The following is a 13265-nucleotide window of genomic DNA, read 5'->3' on the forward strand; positions in this document are numbered from 1 at the left end:
TTTTCTCTCTCACGTATTGGTAAATATCTGTCTTCATAAAATCTCAAATCTGCTTGTGGCAGTTTGATCACATTATGCTACTGGTAACATTATGATTTGATTTTTGTGTGTCAAGCTTTTGTCTGCCCCAAAATGATAATGAAAGTCTAAGATGTGCCAGCAATAAAACAACAGCAACCTGTTGGCAATATGATGTTGTTAATGGATGCATTATATTATATATTTCCACAATTAACCTAGACCCAATACCATGCTTATTTCCTATGTATTGGCATTGGCAAAATAACAGCACTTGCTCCTGTTTTGCCCATATTTTATACAGGAATAAACCTTTACCAAATTCTAAATAATGCTCATGTATTGTTGACAGCAATATTAGCGTAATATATATAATTTTGATCACAATTTGATCTTGTTTTGATCGATGCAAAACAGTAATTTGTACCCAGTGAAAGGAGATATCATGATGAATTGATCGGAGTCGAGGCCTCCAGATTGCAACTCCGGAGAACTTCAGCGCAATTTTCTTGATGTGGGACTTTATTAGGCGTAACCATTGCGCGTGGCGTTAATCTTTTGGCCCGAGTTTATTTGGCGCTATTTGTATTGCTTCTTTCCGTTTTCGGCGGGTTATCATCCCTGTTGATAGCCTGCAGGAGCGATGCGAAGGTCCATGCTGGCGCATGCCTTGTTCATGCAGTCTTTTTGTTCAACCTTGGCTTTCTCGGCTGGCGAGAAGATTATCCGCGTCGATAGGCGTCGATCGTCTGCTCTAAAACGAAAACTCCCGACCTTCTCAGTGGAAGCGACTAATGACGACGCCTGTCAAACGCGCCACCCGGGCCACAACCTATGGCCACGCAGAGGCATGGCTCCCGTTTCGTGATCCGCGTAGTCGCAGTACTACTCACATCTGCTTTGTGGACGCGACATGCAACAAGTATTGTTTGCCTTTCATTGTAATATTCACTACGTCGCAGTCACATAATAAATTGGTGTTTGTATGTAGTACTTGGCTGGAGCTTAAAGCATTCGGCTGATGGCCATGTTGGTCGATATGCTAGTCTAATGATCACGCCCGTGCATCCTTGCAGGATAGTTTGTAATAGTATCAAAAACATCTTGCCACCTTTTCCAGCTCCAAGAATACCCTTTATCGCTCGGATCTCTCCCCTTCTCCGACCATGCCTGAAGATTCGCTCGCTCGAGGCCACCAATAAAATGGCGAAGACACTGGGCGACTTCTTGGGTATTATCATCGATTTGGGAAGCGCCGAGGTCTAGCTTACGAAGTGTCGGGACCTGAGGCATACCATCCGGCCAATTGGCGCAAAAATAATCGATGGAAGGCGCAGTAGCGTCAACTGATACCCCAAGCTCCTCGAGGTACGGCCAGTGCTGTAAGGCCACGGCAAGACCACCAAGTGACAGGCAGGATGTGTTCTGGTATTCGGAGTGGACGTTGAGATTGAGGCTGACCAATCTCGGCCACGCCTGTGCGAGTTCTAAAAGGTCTCCATCACTAAGTTTGCCAGACCGCCGCGTATTGATGGTGAACTTTTCCAGAGAATGGAATGAATACGCCGGACGGAGGTCTTCAGCAGTGAGAAAACTAGTGGGCGAGCTATCTCTTGGGTGCCCACAGTTTTCATAGACAGACAACTCCTTCAAATCCGGGGAGCAGCGTTGGTTGACAACGTTGAGGAGGTCCGAGATACTCCCTGGGGCCACTGAATGAAGCTCGAGGCAGGATAAGCCGGGTGCACGCGAGAGTGCTTCAAGAAATTTTGCACATGGCTCGAAACCGACGGCTTCACGCAGGATCAGGCGATTGAGGCTCTGGAAGGTAGAGACTCCGAACGTGTCTTGAACAAGATAGCCGTCGTTGGAAAGAGCGATCGCCAAAGTCCGCAGCTTGGGAAGAGTAGACACGTGTTGCAAGACAAGATCGTCAGTGTGGTCAAAGTCCAGATGGCGCAGATGCTTCCATGAGAGAATGGTATTCCTCATGCCCTTGGCGAGACGTTGCCCTGTGCGGTTTTTCCAAGAAGTTGAGGGCAAAACTAAAGTCTGAAGATTTGGGCATCTCGTGCTGATATCCTCCAGTATCGTCAGGTTTCCCGCCCACAACTCTTGAAGGTCGGTGTCAAAGTCATCCTCTGCTTCGTAAAGACCCCGGCAAGGAAAGTCGATAAAACGAAGGTGTTTGAGAGAGGGGCTCGTTAAGGCGCGTAAGAAGCCGATATCATAAATTCCCGGAAACCAGCTCATGCTATTGAGGTTTGGGAAAAGAGGTTTTGCTTCAGAGAGGCCTTTCTCGGAGAGTGCCTTGAACACGTTCGGATACACGAGACCTTTCAGTACTCCTCCAATAGCATGTTCCCTGAGATTATCGAAGCGCTTGATACGAGACGCGTAACTCTGGACTCTTGCCCACTGAGAGTCTTCTAATTCCGAGTCGAATGAATCGGATACGAAGCTGTACGCCTATCCTCAACATATGCATGTTAGCAGATATTAGAAACAAAGGTCTCAGCAACGCACTATTGTTCCCGCAACGCTCCTTCGAATCGGCTGTGCCTGAATAAATTTGCTAGGGAAGACGCAAATAAGAGGTACGAGAGAGATTGGGTTTTCCCACAGCGCATTCAACACAAAATCAGAGACGACACGGCAGGTCAGCGAAAGCGAGACAGCATCCTGTGGCTCCATTTGCTGGTAGATTGCGCGAACAAACTCCTCGAGAAGAAGAGCAGAATGCATAGCCGGAAAATTTCTCGGGAAGGGTGATAAAAGGTCAGGAGGATGTTGGAAAGTTTATGTGTTTTGACGCTGAGGAAAAGGTAGAATTTATAGGCCGAGCTACCAGTACATGCGTCTTGGTAGCTAGGGTCGTCATCAGGGTCCAAGCAGGCATGGCTGTATTGTTGGGAAAAGCTCCGACGCCAGGTAGTTTACGCCGCTCTTGTAGGTTCTATTATCACCTCCGAGTTGAGATAGCCGAGTAGTCATGCAGGGCAGTTGCGCAAGGGCCAGGAGGTCAAAGCGTCTCTATCAAGCGTTGTGAATTACCGACCCTATACTACCGGATTAGTGTTCAAATCGGAGTGTCGGAGTTTTCTCGCCAACGCGGACCGAGCTTTGCGTGCCTACGTAGCACAGACCATCGGAAGCGCCAAACCGCTTATGACAAACGTCTTCAAGCTCAAGCACGAACCCACAACTTTACCAGACGAGCTCTGGGTCGAGATATTTCACCATGCTACATTCGTTGATGGTACCTCAGGACCCTCGATCTACGCTTACGCAGAACGATATGGGCTGCACAACCGCGGAAATTCTCCCCATGAATTAGCGCTGAGGCGCTCCTTGACCGAGACCAGGCGTCACCTTCCCCTCGTGTCGCGAAGGTGGCATAGACTCGCCACCTCCTATCTCTATAGCTCAATCTGGGTCAATGATGTGAACGTCTTGCCTTCGCTCGCTGCCACGGTGTCCGAACCTCGGCCAAAGGGCGCCCACGGACTTGACGCAGCGCTGGGGTCATACACGAAGCGTTTGGATGTGGTGCTGAAGGATTACACTGCAGAGATTGATCCCTCGACCTGTACACAAGACTTTCCCAACCTTGCCGACATCATACGCTCTTTGCCTCGCCTCGCTGTCCTCGTCTTCGCATCAGAGATGTCTGATCACAGCTATCTCCCAGAGGACATCCTTGAAGCCATTTGTAGTCACCGTGGCATTCGCGCGTTGGAATGGCGCACACGGGCGCTAAATCCATCACCCAGCCAGATCATTACTCTTCTATCCTCCGGCTCACTGCTATGCCCCCGCATCTTATCATGCAAGCACGCCGCTCTTCCATCTATTCATGACGGGTCGACACCTCCCGCAGCGATGCAGTCTCTTGAGTTTCTCTCCCTAGACAGTCTCGGATGGTTGTCCGAGCTCACATGCGACTCATTCCCTCATCTACGTTATCTCACGATCAAGGAATCGGCCTGCACACAAATCATGGTTATGTTCCTTGAATCCCTCGGCCGACCGCTGACTTCCGTCCACTACGTGGTAGAGCCGGGGCAGATTGCCGATCCGTTTTTGTTACCCACAATAGCTCGACACTGTCCTAATCTCACCCGCTTCACCTTCTCCATTCCGGCAAACGTCTTCTTCGATGCAGGACAGTTCCCTCTCCCCTCAGGTACTATGCGGCTGCCGCCTGTGAAGCGCCTTGCTTTCATGTTGTACAATGGAAGCGAGAAGGATAAAGCGGCTCCGACATGTAATCATATCTGGAATCTATTAAAAGCGCTTACCACTCGTTTTCCCTCTATCAGAGTTATCGAGTTCTTGAACATTCATATTCGCTACAAGAGCTTGCTTGCTACTGCACCTTCACGATTGTCTGGCATAACCTTTGAATACGAGTTCATTGACGAGTAGGATATTTATAGGAATTTGTTGAGTATCTTAGTGGGAAATCATCGAGCCATTGGAGCGACGTTTAATCTCATACTTGCGATGAAAAAAGAGGGTGTAGCCTGATCTATCTGCAGCGGCAACATCAACTGAGGTGGAAGCAAAGGAGGAGTTTCCAGTAAAAGTCCGTCAATCCGTATGACTTGAGGACCTGCGATTTCTCCCTGCTAAACAGATACGCGTAGATAGTCATGAGTGGCTCGAAACATTTGCATCAAGCGGGAATCCGGAAAATCCCTGTCGGAGCTCGAACAATTTGCATGATACCAACGCTGTGTTCGACGACTCAGCACAACTTGAAAAGTGCCGTTGTCGCGACAGAGTCCTTGTATCGATCGTCATACATAGAGGCGAGTATGATACCCTCTTGAATCCCTGATAGTAGCTGAACCGATTCAAGTCAATAGCCAGTCCGCAATGCACAACTGCCTTCGCGTTGAAGAGATTCTCTACGAAGTCTGCTGTCATGTTAGATCGCAATTACTCTACACTGACCTGACCAAAGACCTTTATCGCATGGCATGTGTGTGTAAACTCTTTCGAGATCCAGCGCTGGACGCCTTGTATTTCAAGGTTTTGGGGGTCTCCACTATTTTTATGACGCTATCCAAAGACTCTTGGAAGATTGACGACAAGGGCTTCGTACGTTCTTCACCCTTTAAGGCTTAGAGATACGGAAACTAAATCCTCGACTCAAATAGTCGTTCACCCGTCCACTTGATACAATCGACTGGGAACGTGTCTTCCAATATTCACATCGCGTACGAAGACTGTTTGAACCTAAGGGGGCGTCCACGCAGCTTTCAGAGGAAGCGTATGAAACCATCTGTCTTTCCCCATACCCTCTCTTCCCTAGTCTTCAAAACCTGGAATGGAGATCAGATGAATTTTCAGGCAAATTCGCTCTCTACTGCTCCGGCCCCAAGATAACAAAGATGGACCTCCTCGAAATGCCAAGCGACTTTTTCCCTTCTCTTTCCACGATCAGCGTTAGTTGCCAGAAATTACGTGAGCTCGAAGTGCAGCCTGCGTCCTTTGAAGATTCAGGCAGTCTTCGGAGTGCCCTGGAGGAGGCATTGCCTACTATGCACGCTTTAAGAAAGCTATCCCTCCGCTTAAAGCCCAGCAAGGCGGTGCTGCAGGCAATTGACAAGCTCCCGTCGCTTGAAGAACTCAAAATCTGGGCACTCACCAACTCCGAGCTGCGAAAATCTTCATCAGCGCGGAATCTCAACTTCTCTTTTACCCCCCTACGTAGTTTGTGCATCTGTGATTCGCCTTTCATCGCCATCGGGAGAACTCTGGATTGCATCGGGGGCTTACCTCGAGTTGAGACATTCGAGGGTATCTCCACTACAGACGAGGGTGTAGAGCACGCCCTCCGATCTCTCGCGTCGCAATTAGATCCCGTTTGCCTCTCAGCTGTGTCTCTGAGCTCGTTCACCTCCGGCGGTTCCTCTACAGAAGCCCCGTTGGACATAACAGGGCTCAGCTCGCTGAAGCACTTTATCAATATCACAAGGATCTCAATCTCGATAAACATGCGGCTCTCTTTTGAAGATACTGATATCTCAACCATTTCGACGTCTTGGCCCAAGCTCGCTTATCTCAAGCTGGAGGCAGGAGACAGGAGCAACTGGTTTCGTGATAAGAGACCAACATTCAGGGGACTTCAAGCTCTCTTGCGTAACTGCCCCCAGCTGCAATACGTCGCTGTGCCCATTGACGCCCGCCGCAACTACGAGTCCTTTTCATTGACCAACCCTCGTCATCAGAATTTATCGACTTTGTCAGTGGGCTGGGCCTTAATCGAGGATCGTAATATCCAATCTATCGCATCTTTCCTTGGTTCCTTGACGGAGAAGCGTCTTGTGGTGCATTCATGGAACAGTGTTTGGTCCTCAGAAAGGTCACTGATGTTTCAAAAACGGTGGGAAAAGGTGACCCAACTCATCTCAAGGTTTCACGCCGAAAGGGAAAGTAGTCGGTTTATGGCAGAGCTTCATTAGCGAACGATATCTACAATATAATGTCTATCAAACCCTTCTCCCCTTGACATTCATAAATTGTCCAAGACAAAGGTCGGTAAAATATGAGTTCTCCCCGAAATCGCTGTCCGGCGCGAAGTGGAACTTCTTGAGCGATGACAGAGAGGGAACACCGCGAGGCCGCAAAGCGAGAAATTCCGTCGCAGTCATTGCGGTTGCATCCAACGCCAAGCCGAGCACCTCCAAACGCTTCCTGCGGTTCCAGCGTTCAACTGCTCTCGAAAGGCCTTCCAGAGTAATCCCAGATCCGTTCCAGCCATAGGGATTGAGCTTAAGGGAGACGAGATCTTGCAATGCATCCACTAGCTCCAGGAGATTGTCGTCGTTAAACTTCACCGAGCGCCACGTGTTTATCGTAAAGTTATTCAAGAGTCGAAAGGCATATGATGGGCGTATATCGTCGGCGGTAAGATTGAAACCGGGCGCGAACAGTTGAGTCAAGTCTTCGTTTTCCCAGTCTTCGTTGATCGATAGCTCCCTCAAAGTTGCTGAGCAGCACTTGTCCCGCACGGCTTCCAGAAACTCCTTGAGCCCCCCAGGAACGTGCGAGCTGACACTGAGGTGTGATAACAGTAACTGACGAGGGAGGGCGCGAAGGAAATCCGTGCAAGGTTTGAGACTCCCGGAATGTTGAAGCTTCATACAGTCCAGCATAGGGAAAGCAGAATCATCAAGCTGTTCGGCGTGTTGAAGTTCGTCTGGAAGAGTAACAGTCATCGTTCGCAAGCAGGGAAGAGCGGATAGGTGATGGAGCACGTTGATGTCGATGGGGTCAAACTCAAAGTGTCGAAGATGTTTCAAAGACGGTACCGCATTGCGTATAGCCGAGACGCACCGAGCCGTACACTCATCAGCCAAACCAGGGTCACAAGGTAGCACGAATGTCTTCAAACTTGGACAATGCTTGCCCATATCGTTAAACACAGACGCGGCCTTATCGTAAGCTTCGCTGATGGTTGAGTTGGCCCTCCACATGTGGGGCTCTCCAATCCAGGGTGTGACATCGAAACGGAGATGCTTGAGAGATCCACTCATCAGCACGGGTAAGAAGAAGATACCCTCGTCTCTGTCGCGCCAGTGGAGACTCTGAAGCCTTGGAAACAAAGGATTAGAATAGGGAGGGTCACAAAGGGCCTCCAGGACGCTAAGGCCGACCGAGTCATATCTGCCACCCTCACTTTTACTCCCGGTAAGGTTGTTAAAGCACTTGATACGCTTCGCAAAGCGGATGATGACAGCCCAATCTTCTGCAGTAAGTGGGTCATATCTGAACAAGTAGATCTATGGAGCATATCAGCATTAGGATTTGTGTGATGAACTCAAAGAACGCGCTAACGTACCGTCGTAATTGGATCGATTTCTAGCCTCTTAAACTTGGTAGGAAGTTGACGAACGAGTGGGGCTAGAGACCCTGGTGCCTCCCAGAGTAAATCGGAAGCCATGAGTGAGATATCCCGGCATGTTGTCGATACAGCCGCGAGGTCCCGAGGTGCGAGGCATTCCAAGATCATCTGAAGAAGTTCAGTCACGCGAAGAGCACGATGCATGGCGAGCAAGTGGGGACGGGAGAGACGGCGCTGGTGAAAGTATCATTTCGGGAGCCCAAGACTCATACTTATACCCGCACATTTGGCTGGCACATACTATATCACTGGCATACAAAGCGCCATCATGATGATAAGTATCAAAGCGCATGAAAGTATGACCAAAGCGTTGGCCCTTGGCCGGGTCGAACTGGGGTGGGGCAAAGCTCGCTTAAGATCGTGTCGATGCGTAGTGATCGATTGATTGGGGTCGTAATGTCGAGCAAGACCTACAACCGATTCGTCTAGAAATATTGCAGCTCTCTGGAAGAACGCCGTTGATCAGCGGTTGGTCAAAGCATTGCAGTCAGAGTTTGGTGGTTAAAGCGGGATTGCGATGCATTGCGATGCGGTCATTTAGGGAGACAAGGCGGACTTTCGGACTTTCGTCTTCGGCCGCGCGTCGCCGAGCCTTCTCCTCCAACCCCCTCCCACTTCGCACGTAACGTGTTACTGCTTAAAACCTTGAAGAGCAAAAAAAGCCCCAGCTTGTTGCCAATTCGACAAAACGAGGGAATGTCCGCCAGTCCTAGTGATTATCGCCACCAACCCCTCAAGTCATTGCGAGCTAAGCCTCCGAGACGGCGTTTAATCGACGTAGTGAGAACGAAAGGTGCAGTGACAAAAACGTGCACATCCACAGCAGGAGATGCTGACTGCCTACTTCAGGCATTGTGAGCGTTAAGAATTAGGTGAAACATGAGATACCAACTTCTATGGTCATCTCGGACACTCATTTTTTCTCGCACAGGCGATGATATTCTTAGCACTAAGTTCAACTTTAATCGCTCCAGCCTATCCTGAGGTTCATAGCGCTTGGAACGGATATGTACGTACCTACCCGCTCCAATAGCAGTCGGAATTCTCAACCAACAGCATCTAGGCACGACCCAGCTAGCATATATTTTCATTCGCGGGCACGGTCGAGAATGCCCTTCATGATGTCCTGGTGCGGGCCAAACGGGCACGCACCAAGGTATCGTTGGCATCGAAGTATGCGGATTCCGCTCAGACTGCCATTAGTTCACTCCTCAGGTATAAATTCATCAAACTCTCTGACATCAACGAGCTCATCTCCTGCAGCCCATTGTCACACATTATGCGGACCATCGCTGGACTTCTATCACTTTCTGTGCTCGCGACCGCCGTCCAGGCATACGTCACCCTTCCTCTGCGCCCGGTCACAAGCCATGAAGGCTCGTATATCAAGGGCCTGCCGGATGCTGACCGCGCGCGCGGGGTCCAATTTCAGGCGCGAGACACGACCGAATACGCAGGTATCATCGCAAAGAGCCTGGGATATATGCAGTACACCGTTGAGGTTGGCGTGGGCAACCCTCCGACGTTTTACAACCTGCTTGTGGACACCGGGAGCGGCAACACCTTTGTAGGGTGAGTGTAACGAGATCTTCGGAAAGGCTGAGAACTAACTTGAATGTATGAATATAGCACGGGTAAAAAGTACAATCGCACAGAAACAAGCATTCCTCTCGGGTTCAACGTCAGCGTGAATTCTGGTTCTCACAGCTTCTCGGGAGCGGAGTGTACGTATTCTTCCGCCCTTCAGGCTCAGATGTCTAACTTCCGAGAATATAGATCTTGACCAAGTCATCATTGCGCCTGGGGTCTTCCTTAACCAGTCCATCGGAGTTGCTCTTTCATGGTCTGGGTTCCCTGAGGGAGTCGACGGGATCCTTGGTCTAGGCCCTACCGAGCTGACTCGGGGAACAGTTCCATCCGATCCAATCGGATTGATTTTTTCGGTTATGGACACTGCAGTGTACCAGACGAAGATCACAAACAACATCCTGGGCATCTCGTTCGCGCCTTCGACGAACTACACTCAATACAGTAAGCTACACTATCGAAAATGAGGATGAATTCTCATCGCACTTCTCAGACGGCGAAATAGGATACGGTGATATTGACACGGAATTGGTACGATCATGTCCTGGCGCTTCTATTTTATTGGACTGCGCTTACAGTCGTGCAGTTCAACGGCGACATCACCTATACGCCTCTCACCACAACTCTTCCCGCCGCAAAATACTGGGGAATCAACATCATCAGCTCGACCTACGGAACTACACCCGTGTTCACCGAGTCCTCGGCTGGAATTGTCGACACCGGTACCACCCGTACGTCATTCCTCTGTCTTAAGTTGTTGCCCATGAAAGGCAGACGCTAATACTCCGAACCCACTCCAGAGGTCCTCCTCGCCGACGACTTCTTCGCCAACTACATCTCCGCCATCCCCGGTGCGCACATAGACAACTCGACCGGCCTGCTCGTCATTCCCTCCTCCTCCGTGGCCGGCATCGAGCCCCTCGACTTCACGATCGGCGGAACGAGCCTCACACTGAGTCCCGACGCGCAGCTGATCCCGCAGAACCGGAGCGCTGCGTGGGGCGGCAAGCCCGGCGTGCAGTACGGCGCTGTGGGCAGCCTCGGCCGAGCGAGTGGCGAGGGACTTGATTTTGTGCTCGGGCAGAAGTTCTTGGAGAGATACTACGCGGTATGTCCCTTTGTTTTCTCAGAGGTGTAGTGTGCGAGAGCGGCTGATGATGTGGGCACTTTGAAGGTGTTCGACAGGCAGAACAGTAGAGTTGGATTCGCATTTACGTATGTCATGTCCCGCTTCGTTTCTTGGGGTCATCAGAGCTGATGTTATCACCAACTGTTTAGCAACAATACGTTCGCGACGTACAGTACGAACTAAGGTGGCCCTTGATATCGGCTCTATGTACTTGACAAACTGACATGATAGTCGTTTATGATGTTGTACTCGGACTTTTATGGTGAATCAATGACAATAACTCTGATAATCAATCGATATGGGACAAAAACGCACTGGTGATGACGACTAGCCGGGAAACATTATATGCATTCCTTTTGAGCCTGTGATACTTTAGCTTGTTACATACGCTATGAGTAACGCTAGTGATCTCCGACGGAGGTTCCCTATCTAAATCAGTCCGTTTCGTAATATAACGTCTACTTGAATCCCAAGAAAAATACATCCAGAGGAGATCGCAACTACCCTAGTTGATACATATAAGCTACTTTCGTGCCAAAAGAAGAATGCACCGAGGTGCCAGACAACGGAGTAAATCAGAATGAAGCGGGGCTAATCGACAGAGATGTGGAACAGACCGCTACAGAATTACAGGAGAAACATGGCTACAAGTCCGTCGCGTCCGATGTCCGAAAATGAAACAGACAAAAAATCAATGCATATCAGCCAAAAGGTCAAACACGCGCTGCCACCTCGCCTGACATATCTCCGCAGCCTGGACTACACGGCTCAGAATCCTCGGCTGCTCCCAGACGGTAATTCTGCACTTGGGCGGACACACAAACTTGAACAGGTACGCCGCGACCTGATCGTACTCCTCGCCGACCCGTGAGTCCAGAAGGTCCAAGCTAGCGAGTCGGCCATGAACAAACCCCGCGAGCGGCTGTGCCTGCCCTTCTTCAGATATTTCGGACGATGGCGGAGTGAGCACGCGGGCGTCAACGGAGACTGCGAGGCGCTCGAGCTGCGGGAGCACTTTGAGGACCTCGACGAGGCCTTTCAGCGACACGCGAGACTCGGCGATCCAGCCGATGCTCGGGTTGATCTCCACGAACTTGGCCTTGGGCCACGCCCGCGCGAGCGTGATCAGGTCCTCGTCATCGAGCGAGATCGCGCGCGGCGTGTCGATGTACACGCGCTCGAGCTCGTGGAACGACATCGCCGGCTGCAGCATGTGCGCCGTGATGCCGAAGAACTCGGTGCGCACGACGGGCGGCAGGAGCGAGTGGTGGTACTCCTGGATGGACAGCATCCGGAGACTGTCGTGGCAGCAGCGCTCCTGCAGCGCGCTCAGGAGCTTGCGGACATCGTCGCGGTCGGGGCTGTACAGCGCCTGAGACTCGAATCGCCAGATGCGCAGCTGGCCGTCCTCGCACTCGAGGAGGTTCGTCATGTCTGCGGGCGAGCCGGATAGGAAGAGCGTCTCGAGCTGGTCGAGGTGGATGGGGAGGCGGGTGCGGAAGCTTTCGTACGGGAGGTGGAGTTGAAGGTGGCGGAGGGATGCAACCTCGGAGAGGTGGCCCAGGGAGGGGACGTCCGGCACGCGGCACCCGATGGACTCGAGGTGGTCCCAGGTGCGCATCGTGCGTGAGACGGCGGCTGCGGCCTCGGGTACGTGAGCGAGGCTGTAGAGGAAGTAGAATGATCTCATTTCGGGGCAGAGGTCCCCGAGCTGGTCGAGGATGTCGACAACATCACCGTAGACCTCTTGGTGTTGGACCTAAGAAGCACTTAGAAAAGTCACTGACGAAAGGTGGAAGCGGAACTTACGCAAGAGCAATTAAAACCCGGAAGATGAAGTGTGGTCAGCGAAGGGACCACGAGGAGATGCAGCAGCTTGGCATTGTTGATGTTGGCATTGAGCCACGCGACCTTGCGTAGCTTGGGGAACAAACCCTTTGGGGAGTTCGGGAAGGCAAGCGCCTCGAGCAAGTCCGGAGCGATGACCATCATCATCGTCTGATTCCCTTCGGGGGTCTTGCGTAACATCTGATCAAGAGAGCCCCAGAGGGTGCGAACTCGACTAGAGTACTTGCGGAAGGCGACCCAGTCGGACTCGATGAAGGATCGCTTCATCTCGAGTACCTACATCCATTAAAGTTAGAAACATTGTAGGCGCATATATTCAATAGACGTACGACTTCGGGTAATAAGTTTTGATCTCTTCTCGTGGTAAATCGGCAGGTAAGGAGATCATGGGGCAGGACAGAGATAAGAGGGCCCAGGGAGTGTAGGGACTGCCAAAGCTCGTCAAGGGAAGGATCTGACCAAGAGCGACAGGTCTCTGCTGCTGCCGCAAGGTCTCCCGCCGTGAGTTCAGCGTCGCTGACAACATTGCGAAGAATTTCGTCAATCGCGAGTGCGGCATGCATTCGTGGGAGCAAGGGTGAAGTGATAAAAGTAGTTTGGTGGCGACTGGAAGTCAGTACCGGTGTGGTGTGTAGAGGACTTGGATGCGGAAAATGGCTGCCGAAATTCTGGCCTTACATATTGTTGAAGTCTATCCAATGAAAACATAGCGTGTGAATCATTGGAAGATTAGATCGACGAATCATAGAGGTGAAGTTGGTCAGGAAC

At 51.0% G+C, this 13265-nt stretch overlaps 5 protein-coding genes across 5 annotated transcripts; 2 read left to right on the forward strand and 3 right to left on the reverse strand.

Moving 5' to 3' along the window:
• Positions 1 to 1065: 1065 nt before the first annotated feature.
• On the reverse strand, positions 1066 to 2763 carry CONPUDRAFT_70384 (uncharacterized protein; the record flags this gene model as incomplete). The annotated part of the gene is made up of 2 exons (XM_007766014.1): positions 1066 to 2487; positions 2545 to 2763. The coding sequence occupies 2 exons, from the start codon at positions 2761 to 2763 to the stop codon at positions 1066 to 1068; spliced, it is 1641 nt and encodes a 546-aa protein (XP_007764204.1).
• A 423-nt stretch (positions 2764 to 3186) lies between these two features.
• Positions 3187 to 4446, forward strand: CONPUDRAFT_70385 (uncharacterized protein; the record flags this gene model as incomplete). Its single annotated transcript, XM_007766015.1, has 1 exon — positions 3187 to 4446. The coding sequence occupies one exon, from the start codon at positions 3187 to 3189 to the stop codon at positions 4444 to 4446; it is 1260 nt and encodes a 419-aa protein (XP_007764205.1).
• A 2072-nt stretch (positions 4447 to 6518) lies between these two features.
• Positions 6519 to 8077, reverse strand: CONPUDRAFT_70386 (uncharacterized protein; the record flags this gene model as incomplete). Its single annotated transcript, XM_007766016.1, has 2 exons — positions 6519 to 7811; positions 7871 to 8077. 2 exons carry the CDS (start codon positions 8075 to 8077, stop codon positions 6519 to 6521), a joined length of 1500 nt encoding a protein of 499 aa, XP_007764206.1.
• A 1164-nt stretch (positions 8078 to 9241) lies between these two features.
• Positions 9242 to 10920, forward strand: CONPUDRAFT_118565 (aspartic proteinase precursor). The gene is made up of 8 exons (XM_007766865.1): positions 9242 to 9505; positions 9563 to 9657; positions 9710 to 9964; positions 10014 to 10051; positions 10107 to 10251; positions 10321 to 10628; positions 10695 to 10735; positions 10799 to 10920. The coding sequence occupies exons 1-8, from the start codon at positions 9417 to 9419 to the stop codon at positions 10830 to 10832; spliced, it is 1005 nt and encodes a 334-aa protein (XP_007765055.1). The 5' UTR covers positions 9242 to 9416; the 3' UTR covers positions 10833 to 10920.
• Positions 10921 to 10983: 63 nt separating this feature from the next.
• On the reverse strand, positions 10984 to 13182 carry CONPUDRAFT_142116 (uncharacterized protein). Its single transcript, XM_007766866.1, has 3 exons — positions 12827 to 13182; positions 12459 to 12773; positions 10984 to 12408 (listed from the first exon to the last, which is right to left on the reverse strand). The coding sequence occupies exons 1-3, from the start codon at positions 13058 to 13060 to the stop codon at positions 11341 to 11343; spliced, it is 1617 nt and encodes a 538-aa protein (XP_007765056.1). The 5' UTR covers positions 13061 to 13182; the 3' UTR covers positions 10984 to 11340.
• Positions 13183 to 13265: the final 83 nt, after the last annotated feature.

Source organism: Coniophora puteana (genome assembly GCF_000271625.1).
Source record: "Coniophora puteana RWD-64-598 SS2 unplaced genomic scaffold CONPUscaffold_2, whole genome shotgun sequence".
Lineage (NCBI taxonomy): Eukaryota > Fungi > Basidiomycota > Agaricomycetes > Boletales > Coniophoraceae > Coniophora > Coniophora puteana.

Bases quoted from the DNA above. Each gene is read 5' to 3' on its own strand.
- CONPUDRAFT_118565 (XM_007766865.1), top strand. From the start codon at position 9,417: ATGCAGTACACCGTTGAGGTTGGCGTGGGCAACCCTCCGACGTTTTAC. The intron at 9,658-9,709 runs GTACGTATTCTT...CCGAGAATATAG, and splicing joins CAGCTTCTCGGGAGCGGAGT to ATCTTGACCAAGTCATCATT. The intron at 10,252-10,320 runs GTACGTCATTCC...AACCCACTCCAG, and splicing joins TGTCGACACCGGTACCACCC to AGGTCCTCCTCGCCGACGAC.
- CONPUDRAFT_142116 (XM_007766866.1), bottom strand. From the start codon at position 13,060: ATGCATGCCGCACTCGCGATTGACGAAATTCTTCGCAATGTTGTCAGC. The intron at 12,774-12,826 runs GTACGTCTATTG...TAATGGATGTAG, and splicing joins AAAACTTATTACCCGAAGTC to GTACTCGAGATGAAGCGATC. The intron at 12,409-12,458 runs GTAAGTTCCGCT...AGTGCTTCTTAG, and splicing joins CGGGTTTTAATTGCTCTTGC to GTCCAACACCAAGAGGTCTA.